This window comes from Danio aesculapii, chromosome 19 (assembly GCF_903798145.1).
Source record: "Danio aesculapii chromosome 19, fDanAes4.1, whole genome shotgun sequence".
Taxonomy (NCBI): Eukaryota; Metazoa; Chordata; class Actinopteri; order Cypriniformes; family Danionidae; genus Danio; species Danio aesculapii.
Window position 1 is genome coordinate 13,289,564 of NC_079453.1, and position 25,609 is coordinate 13,315,172.

The window sequence follows — 25,609 nt, forward strand, 5'->3', positions numbered from 1 at the left end:
TCCGTCCACACTACGCCGGAGTTTTCGAGCACTGAAAACTGAGCTTTTTGAAAATGCTGAAGAGACAGTTTTCATTCTAAAATGCTAATGCTTCATGTTAGTGTGGATGGGTTTAAAATGGAGACATCTGAAAAAGGAGGTGGGGCAGCAGACATTCGGCTATCTGATTGGGGTTTTTACCTCAATATTAAGTAGCCTACACAAAGTTCAGTCCTGCATCCTCTCCTTGTAAGTTCTTACAATGGGAAAAAGTGTAACGGTCAAAATGGTGAATAAAGCCCCGTCTACTAGTACAGAAGCCAATCATCGATTGCTATAGACTGACGTTTCTCCAAGAGAGGGACTTGGACCAGACATGTGCTTTTACGACTCTTCTTCGATCGCTATAGACTGATGTTTCTCGGGGAGAGGGACCCGGACCAGACATGTAGTTCTACGACTCTTTTTCGATCGCTATAGACTGACATTTCTCCAGGAGAGTGAAGTCTTCAAAGGGAACAGTGCTCTTTATAACCTCATTCACATCACCCAGGCCCTGATCTTAACAATAAAATGAAAGCATGATATAAGAAACTGCCTATTTTCATTTTGATATAAGCAACTTAAAAGACACCAAAAATGTTGAGGCGTTGTGTATCTGCATATTTATATGAGCGTCATCTTCAGTGTATGGATATTTATAACAAAACAGAGCATGTAACAGAACTGACTCCTTTCATTTTCATTGAAAATACGAAACACACATCAGCTTTAATTATTAGCAATGGCCATTAAATATGTATAATGTACAATAAGTTTATACATGATAGGAAAAAAATGCAAGCAATCAGTCAAATTTGCAAAATCAGTGTGCACGGTTACATTAATTAATATATTAACTTATCTTTGCACTCAGCCAAAACACGTTACCTGAGAACAAGTAATGGATTCAAAAGACCAAAGTCGGGGAATATGTCGTTAGATAGAGACATGATAAATTAAATATCACGTTTAACTAATATAGTGAGATTAGATCCAGAGGTAGATCCTTCATGAACAGTCTGACATGCACAGCTCTTATATGGGTAGATGAGCTCAAAGCACCCGCTGACTGCCTGGAGCTCAGACGCGCCATATGCTGCAGTGCATGCCAGTGTGTGTGTGTGGTCACGTGATGTGCGTTTTCAGCAGTATAGTGTGAACGGAAAAACGATAGCTGAAACGCCAGTGTGGACGTGGATCGTTTTCATTCTAAAACGCCATTTTAAAATGAAAATGTAATAGTGTTAACAGGGCCTCATTCTCACACACTCATGCAAATGTACCTTTAATAAATAAAAGTATTATATAGTAACAAAAAAGATCCCAAAGATCCCAGCGCTCTAGTAATTTCTCAATCAAACTGAAATAAATCTTGAATAAAAAATGTGATTGATCTATACAGAACTTAATTGTTGTGTTTATTGTTTTGTCCTTCATTTATGCAAATTATATGTTTTTATTTCTTTAAAGTATATTAGGTAATTATGTGAAATAACATATAAAACTAAAACTCTTTACAGTAAAAAATAAGTAAAAATTTTTTTATTATATCCAGACAAGATACAAGAAAATATCAAAAGATATTTAAAATTCTTTTGATGAATTACAATCAAAGGTCAGTGTGCTTGTCACAGTACAAACATCCTAAACAATAATAATAATTAATAATAATAATTTTTTTTTCTTGCTTAATTGCTTGAAATTTAAATAAATGATCAGAAACTACTTATTCGAATACAAGCAGTTTCTTATTCTTTTAAACACGTTCTCCTTTCTACTGTTTAAGTGTTTTGACATTTTTTTACAAATAAAACTATTAACATGCTTTTTTTCCCAGTACTGGGTTGCAGCTGAAAAGGCATCCGCTGCGTAAAACATATGCTGGAATAGGTGGCGATTCATTGCACTGTGGCGACCCCTGATAAATAAGGCACTAAGCCTATGGAAATTGAATGAATGAACTATAAATTTTGCACTCTTACCAGTTCTTGTTGCTCTGGACCACGAGCTTTACACAGTATCTGCAGTCGACAAAACCGGTTACAAGCCGAAACCATGTTAAAGGACATCTACAGGCAGGAAATAAATAATAATAATAATAAAAAATACAGATTTAATAAACATTGCAGTCTATTCAGACATAAAAAGAGCAAAAATGGTGCATCATGACAGATCGACACAAAGACTGGACAGCAGATGTCTCACTTTACTCTTCTGGCTGCTGTTGGTTAGAGCAGTGAGTCATCTGAGTCAACTAAGCTAAGGGTAACATTAGCAACTTGTTTGGACTCTTAAAGAAACAGTTCAGTCATTTTTATGTTGCTTTTCTGAAGCCTCTTGTGTGACTGATTACAAAAGCATGTGAAACAGCAGGAAGATGAATAATACATTTTATGTAAAAATCTCTTTAGGAGACTTCATGATGATTAAAAAAAGTCTATATGATTTCATTATGTAAAACATCTTTGTCAAATAAATAGATAAAAAGGATGATGCAAAAGCACAAGATCATTAGTACAATCTATGGACAGGTTGATTGAGAGAGACTGAAAGACAGGAACGACAAAGAAAGACACACAAATAGTAACGAAAAAAGCTGGTTTGTGGGTGTTGCAAGTTACACCCTTCAGCCAATAGCGAGTTTCAATGACCATGATGACAAAACCCACAGCGGTGGTGTCTAAAAAACAAACACAGACCTTCCATTTCCTCCTGGCGTTGAACTTCTTAAAGTTCTTCATGTTGATGGAGGAGCGGTTCCTCTTCGCTATCTGAGTTCTATTGAGAGGCTGCAAGAACAAAGAAACAGATGTGAAAAACTGTTACAGTCATAAGTGTTCTATAGTCATACGACAAAATACTACTGTAAGGATATAAAAAGAGGAAAGGTCATCTCACCTTAATCCAGGGGTGAATGAGACACTCTTCTGCTGTCATTCTTTCACTAAACAAAGGCAAAGAAGTAGAATAACAATATTTAACTCCAACAGGCAAATAGTTTCACAAAGCTGTTAACATTTAAAAGAGCAACTTGAATTAGAAATAATGATCTGACACAACCTGAGAGATTCTTTAAGTTTTTGATGGTAGACAGATAAACAGATTGATTGATGAGATACTCATTTGGATTTAAATAGATGCATGAAAAAAGTGCCTTTTTACTTTCATTCAAAATTTGGAATTTACAGTATTAACACTGGAACTAGAATTGTATAACTATTAGAAAGACCTTACCCTAAACCTAACCCTCTTCTACAGAGATATTTATGCTTTTGAATGTCTGTCATCCTTTTTTATGAAGTCACTACCGAGAAAAATATTATCTTTTTGGTAATAAAGCCTATAAATGTGAACGAGTTGCAATTGCTTTGTCCACCAGGCAGGAGAGCTTTTTCAATGCACTGAATATGTTATTTTGAAAGACATGTCTGAAGTAAGGTTATGGTATTGCTATAAAAACATTGTTTTTGTTAGCAGGAAGTTGCTCGGCAACAGAGGCTATCCATATTCAAAGCCACGGGAATAAGTGGCGGAAACTGAAACATAGGGACTTGGACAAGACATGTGCTTGTACAACTCTTCTTCGATCGCTATAGACTGACGTTTCTCCGGGAGAGGGACCCAGACCAGACATGTGCTTCTATGACACTTCTTATGAATCTCAGCAAATACTTGCATTACAAACTTAAGAAATATGTTCAATTACACCTTAAAATCTCTACTTTTAAATGAACCAAGTGCACCTAAAAAAAAGCTTTTTTTGTTTTGTAGTCTGTATGAAACGAACGCGAGGTACGTCAAACACACATCACATGACAGATGGAGATTCACCATCAAGACCAAGTTGTGAATTACTTCAGAAGACCAACACGATCTTAGGAAGCATTATCTATAGGATGATTATGTGTAACGCCCATAAATGAGGTTGGTGTCGTGATCTCGTTACTTTTGAGTGTGCATACACATTAGCTGCCTAAAAAAACGCAAATTTTGTTTGATTTGTTGAAATGTTTAGAAACAAAATGTATGAGACGATTGTTGCTTGATTTTATTAGTGATTTCAAATATGTAATGTAATCGTAAGCTTGGCAAACAGTTCTGGAGAATTTGATGTTTCTCCATTCAGACAGAATGCCTAAGCCAACTGCCCGGGAGGCATTTTAAGGCATGATTTGCCTGAAAGGAACATTGAATGTATGCAGCAAATTTGACTGTAATGGCTGGTAAAAATACTCAGAACTCTTTTGTGTTTTATAATAATTATTTTTAAAAATATATATTAGGGGTTTTTAACCTTTATTGGGATATGACAGTGGAAAGGGAGACAGGAAAGCATGGGGAGCAGAGAGGGGAAGAATCAGCAAAGGACCTCAAGCCTGGAATTGAACTTGGATCACCATGAGCACCTCAGTGCTATATGTGACACACTGAACTACTACTTTGTTGGCACTAACTGTTTCATAATTTCAATAAAAAATGTTAGAAAGAAATATACACCAATAAGTCATGGTATTAACGTTTTTAGGTTTATTAAATTAAATAACAAAGTGCAGTATTATAGTGTAAAAATGGTTTAGGATTTCATCTAAAAAGGTATAATAGGTCATTTTTAAGGCCGAGTTCACATTGCATGATTTTCATAATCGTCAAATCACTGTTGCTTTCACACTGCATGACTATCTAGATCAGGGGTGCCCAAAATTTTTGTTATGAAGGGCCAAAAACCAAATTAGATTGAGGGCTGGGAGCCGAAGGTAAATATACCAAACTGCATTGTAAACATAAGTAGGTTACATAAGTAGGTTGAACAGGCAGAAATATATATATATATATATATATATATATATATATATATATATATATATATATATATATATATATATATATATATATATATATATATATATATATATATATATATATTTATATATATATATATATATATATATATATATATATTAAAGTTTATAGGGGTAATTTCTAAATTTATTTCATATTATTAATAAATAAATAGACCTAATTATATGTAATTATATTAAATAATGCAATAGAATTTTTTTTTTACATTTTATAATGAACTTATTAGAATAAAAACATAATCCCCTTTTAACACAATGAAGACAATGCACCTGCCTCTACCAATGTCTTCTGCATGGTCTTCTATCTGCATGTCACAGTGTATTTTTTTAATTAATTTACCTTCAATTGAAACATTTAATTTCCATTTGCATTTTTGTATCTCAACAATAAAAACAAACTACCAAAAAAAATTACCCTTTTAAGATGAGATGGCGGGCCAAATTAAAGGATACCAAGGACCAACTTTGGCCCACGGGCCCTAGTTTGGGCATCTCTGATCTAGAGGGTAGTGTTCAATTGCTGCTGTGCTTATACTGCATGATGGATCAGTGACAGAAGGATACACACTGACTGCATGACTACAAAATAATCGACGACAATTCTAGCTCACAAACACATACGAAAAGATCACTCAAGATCACGTGCAAGACTGGAAATGGTACCCTACAATAAATATTTTCAATAATCTGCCATTCAAATGATACGTCCACTAAATGATGATTTACAGCAAACAAAAAAAAAAGATTATGGAGGATGTAAGGGGAGCTGCAGGGGAACAAGGAGTTGTGCAAAGAGAGAAAAAATATAGGCGGAGCTCAATAAATAATTTTGCAATATGCTGCTGCTGCGGCTGATCAAGCAAAGGCTTCTTTGTTTCTGTATGTTATTGTAAAGCTTATTTATGCTGATATTGTGGTCTATAACTCCTCAAACTCTCAGCTGTCATGTATCCTGCTCTCTCATTGGCTGTTGGTCATCGCTAGGGATGTAACGATTCACCTGACTCACAATTTGACAGGATTCATGATACTAATCTCAAGATTCAGGCACGATTTTTAAACAAAATTATTTGAAACAAATTTAAATTTAAAATTTCATCTTTTTCTTAAATGCTGCATAATATTTTTGCATAATATATTTTCTGCCAAAACCAAATTGCTATTTTAAAAACAAAATCCAAAAAAAGAATAATACAAGCTAAAGCAGAATCATTAATATAAACAAACTAAAACTGTGACTGTGCTGGGATTTTACATTTTAAAAAGAAATATCAGCAATTCTATGTTTTCTGGCATAAGCTGAGGTCTTTACACATTTACAATGTCCCCTGCTGATGAAAAAACTCTTTCACTGGGACTGAGATGGCTTGTGTGGAGAGGAAAGCCTTTCCTAAACCAGAGAGCAGTGTGTACAGAGGTGGTCAATAGGCCCTCTGCTACAGGGGACTGGCCACCGGCATAAAAACAATAACCTGATTATAATATTACTAATTATACAGTAAGATAGGGACAGGAGTTGATTTGGACATGATTATGAAGGTGAATAATTAATATTACTTGTATAAATAATTAGTATAAGTGTCAGTGTGATACACTTAAGAAGAGATAATCTTGAACATTTTTAAATATTCAATAATATTAAGCAAATCATTAAAATATGCATAAACTAAGTTGAAAAAGGAGAGGGTAAAAATAATCTAATGCATGCTTCTGTAACAGAACAACTTTCTCTTTCAGTCTGAAATACATCTTCACACTTTGGCTATGAAAACACAGATGCACTGTAAGATCTCCATAGCACTCGTCCGAGCAGCAAATCATCTGGTCTGCGTGGTTTATAGATTTTTTTGCTTATAGACGTCTGTGACAGTAGTTTTTCACTGAGCTGATGTTTTATGTGATTCATATTCAATGTTCTGTTAGTGTAAATAAATGTCTTTTTGCAGTATTTGCACAGTTTGTATTTTATCTGGTGCACTTCACCGCTGTCATTTTACTCTGCCGCTTAACCTCTTGCCTGCCACTGATGTGCAGGTAAAGCGAAATTGCGCCTGTAAACACAGCACCCCCTCTGTTCAAAAAATGTATCACGATTCATTCAACATTTCAACCGGTTTTCAGCCTGGTCACAGTGAATCGTTACATCCCTAGTCATCGCTGGTGTGTTTTTCAGTCAGAACTCATTTGACACAGCATGATTTTGAATGGCCAACTGGTCCAGGTATTTAGCATGCCAAATATTTCATGGGCGTTCATGGGCATTTTTGATAATTCACACTGTGTCATTGTGGCTCGCATGAACAAGCACCAATTTGCCACTGATTTTGGCCTTTTGTTGGCAATTTCATGGCTTTTGTTGGCAATTTTTGTCAGCAAGCAAAAATCAGGGCTAAAATCGTGCAGTGTGAACTTATTAACATTATCAAGTACGTAAATGTTTTGGGAAATGTTGCTTCACTCAAAACCATTTTTAATCCCAGTCATTTATTATTACCTCTGGTCTTTAACTAGTAGTTTCTGGATGAAGTCTTTGGCCATGTTGGTGGTTTGGCTGAAGAAATGAGGCTCAAACTCATAGTTCATTGACACAATGTTTCTCAGCGTCTCTTCATCAGTCTCGCCTTGGAATGGTGACAGGCCACTCAAACTGATGACAAAAATATACATAAATAACACTATATATATATATAAAATGAGCATGTTTTTTCAGGCTCATATGTCTAGGTTCAGTAATTTAGATTTCAAGGGCAATAACACATTATTTTCGTTGCCTTTAACATGAAATAACTCAATATAAACATAAGAGGCTGACAAAAATAAGCTAATTGTAGAAGAAAACTCTATATTATATATATATATATATATATATATATATATATATATATATATATATATATATATATATATATATATAATTTTTTTTTGTATTTGACTAGACTAGAGAATCTAAAAGAGACAGCACAATACAGAAATACAATAAGTCTTTCATAAGATCAATAATGAAGTTTCTATGAAAGCTGACATGTGTAATATCCCTCCACAATAACCTGGTATTGAAGAAATTGTTAATATAAAAAAGGACACGCCAGCTTTAAGATGAACCTCCTTATCCCTGGTTAAACCTGAAAGGCTCACAGTGAGCATTCTGTTGGTTATCTCCTCTATATCTGGTGTGCTTCATTTCTGACAGAACTGATCTCATCCCACAGGACCTGACCTATAAACTTGACAAAACACACTGCTTGTCAAAGGAGGCTTTCTTTCAGAGCTGATTTATATCCCAGTTCAAATATGAATGTGTGGAGCAGGACTTTGGTGTTCAGAATGAATCTAAAAGGATTCACTGTCAGGGTTATGTTATGATGAACAATGGAAGATTACTTACAGAATGTAGGTAATGACACCAATACTCCTAGAAAAAGAAAAGCACAGGAACATGCAAACATGATTATATTAAGTGGTAAGTTCATTCTAATATATTTATCATGCAAAACAAGAAAATTAAAATAATGAAAAGTTATTTTATATATACTGTTCATTGAGTGCGTGCAACGAAGTCCAAGAAAAAAAAATGAGATCATCATGTGACTAATAGTATGTGTGAACTTTGTATGCACAAACAGTTTGGGGATATTTTCGTGCAACCATGAGTCTGCATTTTAAGCATTAAAATAGTGTCACTCGGAAAAACCTTTATGTCCACTAAGAAGAATGGACATGCTGCTTGCTGTCATGCCCACTTTGGACATTAAAAGGCAAAACCACAGCAAAAAAAGGAGAGCCGACATGAACAAATGAAAGGACAGAGTAGGGAAGTCTTTAAGGAGAGCTGGGAAACCATATTTGAATCAAAACCGAGAATAAAGACCAGGGGAAAATCCACCGAAAGATGTTAGAGGAAGAACTGTAAATGTGATCTCTCTCTCTCTGAACACGCAGAGGAATGCTAAACACCAAAAAAACAGTTAACCTATCAAAATAAACAACATACCATAAATAATAAAGCTGTATCAATGTATATTTCACGCCAGTTCTGTGTAAACTACGGCAAGCAGTTTGTTTATTAGTTTATTTGTTTATATATTTATTTATGTCGTGAGATGGCGGAGCGCAAGAACAGTTTAAAGTAGTATACACAGATGCACGGCGCTGGTTTTTCTAAATAAACGACAAGGTGCACTATTGGAGCTACCTAAACATACAAGAAGCAATCAAAAGTTCAGAGACTATGCCATCACCATAAAAATGTATTTATTTATTCATTCATTTATTTATTGATAATAATTAATTGTTATTGCCTGTACTGTAGGAAAGTCTATGTATTGTACATTGCATATACTGTATTTTCTGTATTTAAATAATAATAATAATAAACTTTAAAGACATGCTTAATATTAACATGAAGTTTCTGTTACTGTATTAAAACTAAGATGAAGGAATCAGATCTTTAGTGGTTTAAAGCAGGGATTCTCAACCGGTGGGCCGCGAGACAGCTTAAAATTAACTCTCAATATTATATTATAATATTTGGATTTCATTATTAATATGCTATATTAAAATGATCGAAGTAATGCAATCTCCTGTTCTCTGATTGAATCCTCGGCGCAAAAACAGCCTCATGATCACGTCTGCGACTAGTACATGTCTGTTCATTCACAAACTATGCATGTAATAAAAGTCTCTCTTTGTGTATTTTTGTGTGAACTATTCAATTTTATCTGAATAGTTGTCCAAATTCATGTACTGCAAGTGTTTTATAATGGACATCTCCCATTCAGGAGGATGTAGCAAGGCTCAGTGGTGTTTCATATATGTAAAATAAACTTGCATATGAGCTTCAGACATGCTCTGGCGGGGCTGTTCTCTGTTCTTGAAAGCGATCTTCCAATAATATCCTGCAAACTGAACTGCCATCTGATCGACGCGTTTCAACAGATTAATGGTGTTTTACTGTATTTTACATTTGTCTGTATATTTTTGAATGGTAGATATTTAATAGTAGACATTCAGTCATTCCAGTTTAAAGCAGAAGCTAGTCTTTTGCCATCTTCCTGTTGACCAGTGGTTTTCTTTGAATCTGTGTAGGTTACAAAAAAAAATTATATATATATATATATATATATATATATATATATAAAATAGTATATGTAGTTTTAATCTATGATATATATTATATAGTTTTAGTTTTATTTATAACTAAATTTAAATAAAATTATATATTTAAAAAAAAATTCTGATAATAGAAAAATAATACAAGGCACAACAAATATTGGGTGAAGCGGTGGTGCAGTGGGTAGCACGTGCACCTCACAGCAAGAAGGTCACTGGTTCGATCCTCGGCTGGGTCAGTTGGCTTTTGTGTGTAGAGTTTGATGTTCTCCCTGTGTTCGTGTAGGGTTTCCTCCAGGTGCTACGGTTTCACCCACAAGTCCAAAGACATGTGGTATAGGTGAAATGGGTATGCTAAAATTGACCGTAGCGTATGTGTGTGTGTGGATGTTTCCCAGAGATGGGTTGTGGCTGGAAGGGCATCCACTGTGTAAAACATGTGCTGGATAAGTTGGCAGTTCATTCCGCTGTGGCGACCCCAGATTAATAAAGGGACTAAGCCGAAAAGAAAAGGAATGAATGAATGAATAAACAACAAATATATATATTTGTTAAGAAATAAAGGTTTAAATTTCATTCAAACATTTTAGGGAAAATGTCAGACAGGTGGGCCTTCAAATATTGATTGGAGAAAAAAGTGGGCCCCTCAGTGAAAAAGGTTGAGAATCCCTGGTTTAAAGTGATATTATGAATTGGAGTTATACGGTTATTCCACACTAACTAGACATATACCGTTCTTCCACATTTGAGAAATATAAATCTCAATATCTAATACTGATTTAAAATTTTATCTACTTAGAATTGAGAAGCTTTTGTTGTCTATCAAGTAAAATAAAAAAATATATAATATAATGTTCCAATCCAAATAAAAAAAACTCTCATTTTATTACTCAAAATTTGAAAATATGGACTTATGTGGTTCTTCATCTCAAGGCCTCAATTTCTAGCCCACAATTGTATCTCATTTGTATTTTCAATATTCAAATCTCAAAACCTTCATATTGCTTTTTTTATCATATTTCTAGTAAACAAAAATATTATGTTATAATATAATATTACTATAATATATGTATTATGTATATGGCGACCCCAGATTAATAAAGGGACTAAGCTGAAAAGAAAATTAATGAATGAATGTATTGTGTATATATAATTTATTATTATTACAAAATTTTTGTTTACAAAAAAGTAACAACATTCTTTCCATAAATTATTTTCCATACAATCTATAAACAGTAATAAATATTTAAAAAATTTGATATTTTAATATAATATTAAACAAAATGATATTTTATGAACTCTTTTAATTACAATAAAAACCTTTATATACAATAAAAATATTAATAATATAATATAATATTTGAGTAGATTATCATTCAAATAATAGCTTAAATCTAAATACTATTATATATATATATATATATATATATATATATATATATATATATATATATATATATATATATATATATATATATTTTTTTTTTTTTTTTTTTTTTTACAATATTTAGATACATCTAATTATTAAAATTGCTGATATACAAAATAATCTCACAGCTGTTAATAGATAAATTACTTTTACAATCATTAAATTAAATGAAACCAAATTGTGACATTTTCCACACAGGCTGTGCAAAATAAAAAATAAAATAAAAATGTCTAAGAAGAATTAAATATAGAGGTTATTATCCACAGCCACTTTTACTTCAGCTTCTATAAAATAATGTCTTCTAGAAAGTAAAGCCATGACTTCAGCTTTGTTTGTGCCATGCTCTACCATCTGAGCTTCAAGAATGAATGAGATGTAAACCCAACACGTTTTATGCTAACATTATGCTAACCAGATATGAACTGTTGTCTTTGGCTCAGCACATGGCAGCTACTGCGTTTTGTCAAAAGCTAAAATAGTTTGCTTTCTGACAACATTTTGCACACGACAGCCACATTGAGCTGGATATTGTGTTGAAGAACTTCATATACATGCTGAGACAGATACACACATTAAACGAGCAACAGTAGATGCCGGAGGAAGATGAATCAAGTCTGAACATGCCCGAAAAGTCCCTTATAGCAATATTTGAATTAAGGTATGAGTGCTTGTTACTAATCTTACCACATGTCTGCAGCCGTACCGAGAGGTTCATAGTTGATGATCTCCGGCGCTGAAACGCAAAGAAAAAACATTTTAAATAAAATGAAAGCTCTACAACTCTACAACGCTCACATAACCTTCAGCATTTTTCCAGCTGCAACAGAGCACTGAACTCATTTCACTGCATTAATCAAACATTTCCCAGCCTTGGCCAGACAGAGGAACATTTTTAAGAAGACAAACTGAAAAGAAAAATGACATGATTAAGTGCATTCTTTGAGAGTAGCGGCACATGTTTACGTCACAGCAGATGATTGTGCTCCCTTCAGAGATTTATAAAAATATGCACAAGTAATATGAAGAAATATTCAGAAGAACAGAGCAGTTCTACATTTAGTGTCTTTTCACTTTATTTAATGAGTACAGGCACCACAGTGGCTCAGGGGTTAGCACTGTCGCCTATAAGTGTGCTATAAGTAAATTGGGTAAACAAAATTGGCCGTGGTGTATGACTGCATATGTGAATAAGGGTGTATGGGTGTTTTCCAGTACTCTGTTGCAGCTGGAGGGCATCCTCTGTGTTTATGCACCAGACTAGTTGGTGGTTCATTCCGCTGTGGCAACCCCTGATAAATAAGGAACTAAGCCGAAGGAAAATGAATGAATGAATGAATGATTGAGTTTCGATATTACATGCGAATAGTATGTTGTAGTCTTTTTGTGCCTTCTGATCAATCTCACAGGCCTAACATGACCTTAAAGAAACAGGTTTTAAAAAAATAAGCTCATTTTACAAGTCTTCTAGAGTTAAACAATTAAGTTTTACCATTTTTTAATCCATTCAGCAGACCTCTGGGTCTGGCGAGAGCACTTTTAGCTTAGCTTAGCATAGATCATTGAATCAGATTAGACCATTAGCATCTTAGGGCGTACTCTCACTAGGCACAATGCCCAGAACCATGCCAAAGAGCGCTTGTCCCTCCTCCCATCTTCCCCGATGGCCTGCACTCACATAGCATTTTTTACTTTTGGAGCCAGAGCACGCTTCTGTCATCGATGATGCGACTGTTTAACAGGAAGAGAAGCGCACTCGCTCAGCACAGTGGACATCGCTTTAATTATATCGTTTTGGATTATTTATAGTCGTTTGGGATGCAGTGACACACAGGCAAATATTTTGCAGAACAGATCCACCACTTTTGATGCTCATAAGTTAGCATATCATAAAAGTCCTTGTGCTGCAAGTATTAGGAGGTTTGCTGAAGGTGCAGCTCATGTGCAGTGAGGGGTTTGCATCTTTAATAAACTATATGACAGTTTGCGTTCATTGAAAAGTAGATACGATTAATAAATCCATATAAAACAGTCCCTTTAAAGTGCCATCGCATCTTCAGTTTCGGGCTCATGTACGCTTTGCACTTACACTACAAGCGTACCACGCCAAAGCCCAACCGATCGGGCTGGCTAACTTATCCGTGCCTTGACCCGATTCAGAGCACTCACACTTGTCAAACGAACAGGGAAATGCATCTGGCCACGGTTTGGAATTGGATAGCCTAGTGTGAGTAAGCCCTTACTCAAAAAATTCATTCAGGTAATTTTTCAATTTAAAGCCTGACTCTACTGTAATTACATTGTGTATTAAGACCAACAGAAAATGAAGTTGCTATGTTCTAGGTTGATATAGCCAGGAACTATACTCTTATTCCGTCGCAATAATCAAAACACTTTCCTGCTGTACCATGGCTGCAGCAGGCACAATGATATTACAATCACAATAGTAATAATAAATATAACAATAACAATACAGTGTCACACTTTACAAGTTTAAATAGTTAAGCTAATATATTTACTAATGAACTTAATGCAGATAATTTCATTTCAACATTTACAAATTTATAATAAAATACAACATTGGGCTCGTTAACATTATTTAACAAAGCCAAACAATACACATTTGTAATTTCATAAATTTACTTGAATATTATGTGATGTAATTAATGTACTGTTCATTGGTTGTTCATGTTAAGGCATACATTAACTATCATTACACTAATGCAAACCAACAAAAGACAAAACAAAACATTGGAAAAGCAGCGAAATGCAATGTACAAAAGAAGTGTGTTGAATTTTATTTTAATAGTTTTTCATTTTTAGTTTTTTAGTATATTAATTAAATAATTAATCTGAATACACGTTTTATATGTTTGTTTAATTCCTGATGTTTTAGACTAAGTTTGTAATTTTTCCTTATATGTTTTAGTTCTGAAATAAAAAAGCCAATAAATGTAGCTTTTTTAAAAATAAATAAATAAATAATGCATCCTTATTGTAAAGAGTTAACCCAATAGAATAACAACAGTGTTATGCTCTACACACCAAACCCTAACTTTTCATTAAGACAATTTTCTTAATTAAAAACAAAGCCAAAATAAACATGCTCCCACATTTACTCACCCTCATGACTGCAAACGCTTTGAACAACATGAGGGTGTGTGTACATTAAATTATCAATTATAATTAGTGATATTGGGTGAACAGTGCATTTAAAGTGGATAAACTTATTAGTCTATGAAACGAAAGTCTGTTTTATATGACAAAGTGCAAGTGATTGTTTAGGTTGCGAGGATTTCGGGAGCTAACAGTAGTTCTGAGTCAGGAACTGGAAAGTCACTGAGATCACAGTTGGTCATATCTGCGTAAAAAAACACTTAACCTCTACTTGTTTACAAAGGACGTCCTCATGATAAGTGAAGTAGTCACTTTGAACAAAGGGTCTGCCTTATATCAGGCAGCAGACTATTTCTGCCCACTCACATAAAGAGATAATACAAAACTTGGTTTGACCAATATGGTATTAAATATTTGCACTACGATAATTCTTTGGATATAGCTTATTTTAAGTAGCAGTGATCTTAACACATTTAATTATTTTTTAATTACATATTTCTTAGGAAACAAAACCACAAACATTTCGGATCAACGCCTTTCTCAATGTGTAAAACAATTTACTCTCTCCACCCTGTTATTAATTCAATCACACTTAAGTCATCAATTATTCATTTTTCAGGGTTTGTGCAGGTTTCACCAAGTAAAATTTAAGACTTTTAAAGACATTTTTAAAACCATTATGAACGAAAGGGCTAAACGCTAAAGATTTTTTCAAATGGCCCAGATGAAAAAGATTTTTATTTGCCGTTTCAAAAGAATTATTATAATTAAATACATTTAATAATACACTAATAATATTTTAATAATAACAACAATTTTACACTTCAGATATTGTCAAAACAAGCAAGCTCTAGTTGTATACATAATTTTTTTTCAACATAAACTTTCTTTAAAAAAAAAGATGTATTTCTCATTTGCTGATTATTTTATTAATTTGATGATATTAATATATTACATAGGCTATTTTATATACATTTCCAAAATGCTTTGGCATTCGAGTTTGCTTTTGGTCTTGAAAGAGAGAGAGCAGCAGATTTTGCCTGGCCTGTCAATGGGTGGACATGGATCCTTAATAGTATAACAGTAAGAGAAATAGTGGACTTCTTTCTTTTGTTTTTTACTTTAATCCATTGAAAAGAAACAGCGTATAACAGTGTAAAATTATTAATTAAATAAAATTATTGTTAAAAATGTAATTCTGTTTTGTTTATCGCAAATAGTTAACTATTTATGTGATGTGGGTAAATGGTGTGTTTCAATCTGGCAACCACCGCAAGTATATTTCAAACCTGTGGGAAACACTGTTATTGTGACTGACATCAGCAAATACGATATCTGTAATTAATATATAGGGCAGCATGGTGGCACAGTGGGTAGCACAATCACCTAACAACAAGAAGGTCGCTAATTCAAGCCCCGGTTGGGTCAGTTGGCATTTCTGTGTGGAGTTTGCATGTTCTCCCCATGTTCACGTGGGTTTCCTCTGGGTGCTCCGGTTTCCCCCACAAGTCCAAAAAAACATGTGGTATATGTGAATTGGGTAAGCTAAATTGTCCGTAGTGTATGTGTGTGAATGAGTGTGTATGAATGTTTCCCAGTGATGGGTTGCAGCTGGAAGGGCATCCGCTGCGTAAAAAAACACATCCTGGATAAGTTGGCGGTTCATTCCGCTGTGGTGACCCCAGATTAATAAAAGGAAATGAATGCACGAATGAATGAATTTAATATATATATTTGTGAAGTACAGATTTGGGCCGCAATGGACAAAATATACGTGCATATATCTGTCAAGGCTGGTGATTAAAACAGCACTGACGGTGGCACCGCAGGTTATCAGAAGTGATGAGCTGTTAAAGCACTCGAAGACATTTCTGCAGTCCATCAGCAGTGAGATCATATGTGAAAACACAACGGTTATTTCTGTCCACTCAATGTTCAGCTGAACTGACTCAGCTCTGCCATTTCATCTGAAGTTCACTCGTCTCCATGGAGATGACCAGCACTAAAAACTGTGCATATTGCTGAAGGCAGAAACAAAACACATGCAGAGACAGAAGCAGGTGTGCGGTCAAACACACACATTTGAGCAGAAGCAAACTCTACACACACACGCGCCCATAAGATGTTATGAAAATGCGGTCTAGTTAACGTAAAAAGACACAAGTGGCTGTTCACACATTTTTTGTTAGCTGTTAAAAAATAAACCTGTTTAACCACAGATATGTGATGTCAACTTTATCACATCTTTATTTATGGAGGTTTGCCAAATTACCCGTTAAAGGGTTAGTTCACCCAAAAAAGAAAATTCTGTTGTTAATGAGTCATCTTCGTGCACTGAAAAAGTGTTGCATGCAAAACTGTTGCAAACAATTTATTCGTGTTGAATTTAAACAAACAAAAAAAATGTAATAATGTTCAACTTAATTTGTTTGTTTAAATTCAGCCCAAATAAATTGTTTCCAACCAAAAAATTTAGTAAATCCAAGGAATCATCTTTGAATAATTTTTTTCAGTGTGTCGATTCAATCCTGACCTTCATTCAAGGTCAGAACACAAATGAGGATAATTTAAGATGATATTCAAGAGCTCTCTCATCCTTCATAGACAAAAACGGTCATAAGAGTTTTACAGAACAAAAACCTTTTTACAGATTTTTTTGTCATCCAAAAGTGTTCTTGGAGCTTCGTATGATTACAGTTGAACCACTGAAGTCACATAGAAAGTTTTGACAATGATTTTGGTTCTTTTTCTAGAGCTCTGAATGTCTTATGACCAGAGGATGAGGGAGCTCTACTAATGAGAATTTCTTCCAAACTTGAAATAAAAAACATTGCCATTTAGAGCCATTTGTAGTTTTAGTTCAGTCAATTTTAGAAACTATGTTTTAAATTCAGACGACATCAATATTTGGTGGAATATCCCTGATGTTCAAGTACAACAAGTTAATACTTTTGTTATTATGACCTTTCGGCTTAGTCTCTATTTCAGAGGTCACCACAGTGGAATAAATGCCAACTATTCCAGCATATGTTTTACACAGTGGATGCCCTTCCAGCTGCATGCGAGTACTGGGAAAAACCAATACACACACATTCACACACACTAGCACACTACGGCCAATTTAGCTTTTATTCAATTCACTTTTGCCGCATGTTTTTAGACTGTGGGGGAAACCTGAGCACCCAGAGGAAGCCCACGTAAACATGGGGAGAATATGCAAACTCCACACAGAAATGCCAACTGGCACAGCTGGGACTAGATCCAGCGACCTTCTTGCTGTGAGGCGACAGTGCTAACCACTGAGCCACCATGCCACCCGATGACAACAAAATGTATGACTTTCAATTTTCAACGCAACAATTTTCACTTGGAGTATATTAAAGAAAAAGAGACAAGTGAATGTTCACACATTTATAGTTAGTATAGTTATAGTTTATAGTTAAAAAAAATTTTAACCACAGATATGTGATGTCAACTTTGTCACTTTCTCACCTCTTTATTTATCGAGGTTTGTTACTGCCACATATTGCCCATTAAATGGTTAGTTCACCAAAAAAGGAAAATTCGTATTCGTATGATTACAGTTCAACCGCTGAAGTCACATGGAAAGTTTTAACAATGTTTTTAGTTCTTTTTCTGGACTACTAAATGTCTTATGACCATGGATATTGAGAGAGCTCTCCAATTTCACGCAAAATATTTTAATTTGTGTTCTGAAGATGAACGAAGGGCTCAGGGAATTGGAATGGCACCAAGGTGACTATTTAAGTTTTTTTTCTGTTAATTACTAATGAGAATTTCTTCCAAATTTGAAATAAAAACCATTGTCATTTTGAGTCATTTGTAGTTTTAATTTAGTCATTTTTTAATGACTGTTTTAAATTCAGAAGAGTTGAGAAATCAATATTTGGTGGAATATCCCTGATTTTCAATTACAACAAATTAATACTTTTGTTATTATGACCAACTGTCAATTTCTGGAGGTCTAAATGACAATACATTCATTCCTTCAGCTTAGTCTCTATTTCAAAGGTTGCCACAGCAGAATATACAGCCAACTATTCCAACATATGTTTAACACAGCGAATTCCCTTCCAGCTACAGCCCAGTACTGAGAAACACCCATACACACATTCATGAACACACACACATACAGTAGTGCCATTTTAGCGTATGTCTTTAGATTGGGGGGGAAACTAGAGCACCCGGAGGAAACCCACGCAAACATGGGGAAAACATACACAAACTACACACGGAAATACCAAGTGGCTCAGCCGGGACTTGAACCAGCGACCTTCTTGCTGTGAAGCGATAGTGCTAACCACTGAACCACCGTGCCGCTCAATGACAATACAATGTAGGACTTATATTGAAACAATTTCACTTAGAATATATTAATGACAAATAATTAATGACAAGCATGAAAGCATTAAACATTCGATTTTAAAGTGGAAATACTGAAATACAGTTTTTAAATCGAAAATACATTTGTCATTCAAAAAGTAAAATGTTAATTTTCATTTTCTATGCAGATGAACCATAACAAAATTGTTACAGTCAGCAGCGATTTCAAAACTGCGGATTGCTGGAGAATTACAACTCCTGCCACCAAATGGACTACAAATCACAGCATGAACCACGCACACACAACGGTTCCTAATGTCGTCTGATTGCAAACACTCACAGCTGAAGCTGCTAAAGGACTCACTACACAGACTATTTATGCACTACATTCGCTCACACACATTGCTGAGGGTTGTTTGTTTGTTTTGTTAGTAAAAATTAACCTGCAACTTTACGTAGCATTTTCATTTCCTTGTCTAGCCGTGTTTTTTAATTCTTCTGTTTTATGTTATCTACTCCTAGCCTTGTTCCTAGTTTACCTTACCTTTCTCCGGTTTTCACTACTTGGATTATATATATGTACCCGGTTGATCCTGTTGTTGACCCTTGCCTGATTTACGATCATTGTAAATAAATCTGCATTGGGATTCGCATCTCCGTTTGTAACCTTCAGTTACCAAATTGATTCCACTAGAATGATTCATTATTGCTAAATATAGCTAAACAAGACATGATCTGAAAATCCCTGTATTTTTAAACAACATTATATAATCGCAAACTTTTATTACATTTTTCCCAATACCTTTCAGCATTATTTTTCAATGATTGCAATAGTATTTAATGATATTACTGCTTTATTGTAATTTGCAGTGTTGAAGTGATAATGCATATCTCATACTTGTAGTATTGGACAAGCGTTCGGGTCTGCATTTGCATATATGCGTAAGTCATTTTAAGTCATCATTTGAACTCAAAACCACATAGACTGAACGACTCACCAATATACTGAGGGGTTCCACCTAAACTCTTATACTCCTCTCCTTGAATGAAGTGGTGAGCCATGCCAAAATCAATGATCTTGATGTCTGGATGAGGATCGTGCTTGTCTGACAGCATGATATTCTCCGGCTGAAGAGCAAAAACAACACATTTTGTGATTTTTACTGTAAATCACGGTGTCGATCAAAATTGGAGAACAACCAACAAGTTCCTAAATTGTAAGTAAGTAAAAAGGTTTTTTAAAGATTTTTAACGAGGTTAATTTACTCACATTTTTTAAAATAAACATATAAAAAACACTGATCAAGTTTATTCCCAGTTATTCGTGTTAAAAGTCCACATTAGTACTGAAAGCAAGTGTGCCAATTTTTAATGAAGTGCCTTTCTTTCTGATTATGTTTTGTACAACTGTCATGGATTGGTCAGGCTCTCACGACCCCCACTCACGAAGATCACCATCACCTGACTTCTAATGAGCACACAGCTGCATCACATTCACGAGCACCAGATAAAAGCACAGCACTCCAGTCGCTCATTGTCCGGGCTCGTCTCGACGAAAGCGGACAACTGAGCGACCACTCAGCGTAGTCATCCTCAGCTAAAACAAACGATTTACTTACCTGTTCTCTTTGTATTCCTCCTAGTCTTCCTGGTCCTCCCGAATCGTCCTGTCTTCCAGTCCTTCCAAGTCTGTGTCATCCTCTGTCAGCTGTATCTGGTGTGTGCTGTCCATCCTCGTGTATTCCTGTTACCCAGCCACGGAGGAAAAGACCCCAACATCATTCCTGATCCTCCTGGCTATCCTTCATGTGCTCCTTGTTGTCATTTAATAAACACCCTAACGTTTCCTTACCTCTGTCTCCTGTCCGCTTCATAACAGAAGCCCGGACCCATAACGACGACAACATGAGCACCCCCGATCACCTTCAAGAGCTGGTGGACCAGTTGAAGCGGATTCTACAGCCACCAGCTCCACTTTCCAACGCACCACCAGCACCGAGCACTTCCGCCTCCACAGTTTCTTCTTCGGCCCTTCCTTCCAGTCCCATGGCCCGACCAGCGCCCTACTCAGGCGGAGCGGGGGAGTGCAATGGTTTTCTGTTACAATGTTCCCTCATATTCGAAATGCAACCTTCTCTATATCCCACAGATAAGTCGAAGATCGCCTACATCGTATCTCTACTCTCTGGACCTGCACTTAAATGGGCTGAGACGATCTGGAACCAAGCCGGGCCGGTCATGAATTCCATCACTACCTTCACGGAGTATTTCAAAGAGGTGTTTGGACGTTCTGATGGGGAAGTAGCCGCTGGAGAGCAGCTGTATCATCTAAAGCAAGGTACTCTATCTACACAGGAATATGCTCTCCGGTTTCGCACTCTAGCAGCTGCAAGTGGATGGAATGAGAGATCGTTGTTGACCACGTACCGGCTCGGCTTGGAACCCACTCTCCGAATCCAACTGGCCACATTAGATGATACAATGGGTCTGGAGAGATTCATCCAACATTCTCTCCGATGTTCCGATCGTCTCCGTTCCTATCAACAGGACACCATCAACCCCTCGTCTGCACTCCTCCAATCGCCTGAGTCAACAGCCTCTCCAGAACCAGAACCCATGATAATAGAGTCTGGAAGACTGACATCAGCGGAACGACAGAGGAGGCTGACCCGGGGTCTGTGTCTATACTGCGGTGTCAGTGGACACACCCGTATGGAGTGTCCCCTTCGTCCCATTCGGACTTCAGTGAGTGTATTCAGTACGAATATTGAACAATGTAAACCACTTACTACCACCGTACAAATAACTACTGCCTCTATTTCTCTCCTTGTCACAGCCCTCATCGACTCCGGGTCAGCAGGGAACTTCATCTCCCAATCCCTCTGTCGTCAACTCCACCTCCGTACTGAGGCGTCCTCGCATATATACCAGATACAACCGATAACCCAGTGCACTCGATCTTCGACCCGTATCCATCGACAATGCGAAGACATCCTTCTTCAAGTGGGGTTGTTACATCAAGAGAGGATTCAATTTCTGGTTCTGGAGGGTGCAAATATGGACATCATTCTAGGGCGCCCGTGGCTGGTGAAGCACGATCCCATCATCTCTTGGGGCACAGGAGAGATAAAGAAATGGGGATCTGGATGTACACCTGCCTGTTTTCCAAATCTCCCTCTTCAAGGTCGGAACCCCATTTCTTTGTTTGCAACATCGGTCGAGAGCCCTCCTGAGAAGCAGTCTATCCACATTCCTAAGGAGTACAGCTCCTTTCATGATGTCTTCTGCCCCAAGAGAGCTTCCCAGCTACCGCCGCATCGGCCATGGGACTGCGCGATCGACCTAGTTCCAGATGCCCAGTTGCCAAGAGGTAGGATCTACCCGCTCTCGCTTCCAGAGAATCAGGCAATGGAAGATTACATAAGGGAGGCTCTGAGTCAGGGGTACATACGTCACTCAAAATCACCAGCCGCCTCAAGCTTCTTCTTTGTGGCCAAGAAGGACGGAGGGCTGCGTCCATGCATCGACTACAGGGTCCTAAATAACGGTACAGTAAAATACCGATATCCCCTTCCTCTGGTACCAGCCGCTTTGGAACAGCTCCGAGAAGCTAAAGTCTTCACTAAATTGGACCTCCGCAGCGCGTATAATCTGATAAGAATACGTGAGGGGGACCAATGGAAGACAGCATTCGTGACCCCTACTGGCCACTATGAATATGAGGTCATGCCTTACGGTCTGGTCAACGCCCCCTCCGTATTCCAAAACTTCATTCATGAAGTCCTCCGGGAGTTTCTTCACCACTGTGTAATAGTGTACATAGATGACATCCTCATTTACTCCCGGAGTGAGGCCGAACATCGCCAACACGTTGCGGAGGTCCTACACACATTGAGAGAACATCACCTCTACCTCAAAGCGGAGAAATGCTCATTCCACCAGAAGTCGATTCATTTCTTGGGATACATCATTGACCAAACCGGTATACGTATGGATGGGAAGAAAATTGAGGCTGTTCTATCCTGGTCAGAACCCACTTCCATTAAGGAGCTCCAGAGGTTTCTTGGGTTTGCTAACTTTTATAGACGGTTTATCAAGGACTACAGCAGGATTACATCACCTCTCACTAATCTCCTCAAGGGTAAACCCAAAGGACTGGAGTGGACCAAAGAAGCAGCCGCAGCCTTCCGCCTTCTTAAGAAGGAGTTCACAAGGGCCCCACTCCTGACTCATCCTGACCCAAATCTTCCTTTCGTGGTGGAAGTGGACGCATCCACCACCGGCGTCGGGGCAGTATTATCTCAACATCATGATACACCGCCCCGACTGCATCCCTGTGCCTATTTCTCTCGGAAGTTGAGCCCGGCGGAGCAGAATTACAGCATAGGAGACAGGGAGCTTCTAGCAATCAAGCTAGCCTTGGAGGAGTGGCGTCACTGGTTGGAGGGGGCCAAACATCCGTTCCAGGTGATCACAGATCACAAAAACCTCCAATACATCAAAGAGGCCAAGAGACTATGTCCACGTCAAGCCAGATGGTCACTTTTCTTCTCACGTTTGATTTCTCCATTTCCTATCGTCCAGGACCCAAGAATCTAAGAGCAGACGCTCTCTCTCGTTTACACGAGCATCACGATCATGAAGAACTCCCAACGAAGATTCTTCCCGAACACATCTCCATTTGTCCGATCACCTGGAACGCTCCTCCAGTCGTTGCCACTCCGGAAGCCCCTGCTCCGCCGGGATGCCCTCCTCATCGGCAGTTCATACCACCTGAACACCGGGTAGATCTGATCCACTCCTTACATACCTCGCTAGGCACTGGACATCCAGGGATCAACAATACTCTCTCGCTAGTATCCCAACGATTCTGGTGGCCAAACATGGCAAGGGATGTGAGGCAATATGTTCAGGGCTGTAAGGACTGTGCCCAATCCAAGAGCCCACGTCATCTACCCGCTGGAAAGCTCCATCCCTTGCCGATTCCGAACCGTCCCTGGTCACACCTAGGAGTGGACTTTATCACTGACCTCCCTTCGTCAGAAGGTAATACCTGTATTCTAGTCATAGTAGATAGATTCTCAAAGTTTGTCAAACTAATCCCTCTGAAAGGTCTTCCCACAGCCTTTGAAACTGCCGACAATATCTTTAATCAAGTCTTCAGGTCATTTGGTATTCCAGAAGATATTGTGTCGGACAGAGGTCCACAGTTCATCTCACGTCTATGGAAAGCCTTCTTCAAGCTCCTAGGTGTGGCCGTCAGCCTCTCTTCTGGATATCATCCCCAAACCAACGGGCAGACAGAGAGGAAGATTCAGGAGGTGGGACGGTTCCTGAGGACCTTCTGCAGTGGTCACCAGAACTCCTGGAGCCAGTATTTGGGCTGGGCAGAATATGCCCAAAATTCACTGCGGCAACCCTCCACCGGACTCACGCCATTCCAGTGCGTCCTGGGCTTCCAACCACCGCTCTTTCCCTGGGATGGCGAACCATCTGATGTCCCCGCAGTGGATCACTGGTTCCGGGAGAGCGAGAGAGTCTGGGACGAGGCTCATCAACATCTGCAGAGGGCAGTCCGTCGAAGCAAGGTAACCGCCGATAGGAGAAGGTCTGAAGAACCCAGATACACACCCGGACAAAAGGTGTGGCTATCCACCCGGGACATACGCATGCGACTGCCCTCTCGCAAGTTAAGTCCCCGATTTGTTGGTCCCTTCACCATCGTGGAACAGGTTAACCCCGTCACCTACAAACTACAATTACCCTCTCACTACCGTATTCACCCTACATTCCACGTATCACTCCTGAAACCCTATCACGATCCTGTTCTTCCCTCCACAGAGCCTGACCACGAAGAGGAACCCCCTCCTCCACTGCTCCTAGAAGAAGGAGCCGTCTACGCAGTGAAGGAGATCTTGCGTTCCCGACGTCGTGGTGGCCAGTTGGAGTACCTGGTGGACTGGGAAGGGTACGGCCCCGAAGAAAGGACATGGGTTCCCAGAGCTGATATTCTCGATCCTAGTCTCATGGTGGAGTTTCATGAGAGCCACCCTGAGTTCCCAGCGCCTAGAGGCAGAGGGAGACCACCACGGCGTCGGAGGTGTCGGCCCTCAGGAGCGGGCCCTGGGGAGGGGGGTACTGTCATGGATTGGTCAGGCTCTCACGACCCCCACTCACGAAGATCACCATCACCTGACTTCTAATGAGCACACAGCTGCATCACATTCACGAGCACCAGATAAAAGCACAGCACTCCAGTCGCTCATTGTCCGGGCTCGTCTCGACGAAAGCGGACAACTGAGCGACCACTCAGCGTAGTCATCCTCAGCTAAAACAAACGATTTACTTACCTGTTCTCTTTGTATTCCTCCTAGTCTTCCTGGTCCTCCCGAATCGTCCTGTCTTCCAGTCCTTCCAAGTCTGTGTCATCCTCTGTCAGCTGTATCTGGTGTGTGCTGTCCATCCTCGTGTATTCCTGTTACCCAGCCACGGAGGAAAAGACCCCAACATCATTCCTGATCCTCCTGGCTATCCTTCATGTGCTCCTTGTTGTCATTTAATAAACACCCTAACGTTTCCTTACCTCTGTCTCCTGTCCGCTTCATAACAACAACAGTATCATTTAGGTGACAGTTAGTGTGAGAAAGGTACACTTCCTCTTTACCGTGCTGAAATCTATATAGGAAGTGTGATGCTTGCTACATGGAGTGTTAAATATTGCAGGTCAGTAGAA

General features: G+C 37.9%; 1 protein-coding gene across 1 annotated transcript in view; it reads right to left on the bottom strand.

The window, feature by feature from the left end:
- The window catches only part of si:dkey-240h12.4 (death-associated protein kinase 2), a 56,187-nt gene that overhangs the window by 6,998 nt on the left and 23,580 nt on the right, over nt 1-25,609 (bottom strand). The window contains exons 5-11 of the mRNA XM_056480519.1: nt 19,875-20,004; nt 12,103-12,151; nt 8,266-8,292; nt 7,375-7,527; nt 2,920-2,965; nt 2,721-2,810; nt 2,004-2,090 (exon numbers count right to left, since the gene is read on the bottom strand). Of these exons, the coding sequence (XP_056336494.1) occupies nt 2,004-2,090; nt 2,721-2,810; nt 2,920-2,965; nt 7,375-7,527; nt 8,266-8,292; nt 12,103-12,151; nt 19,875-20,004 (582 nt within the window). The remainder of the gene's footprint in view (nt 1-2,003; nt 2,091-2,720; nt 2,811-2,919; nt 2,966-7,374; nt 7,528-8,265; nt 8,293-12,102; nt 12,152-19,874; nt 20,005-25,609) is intronic.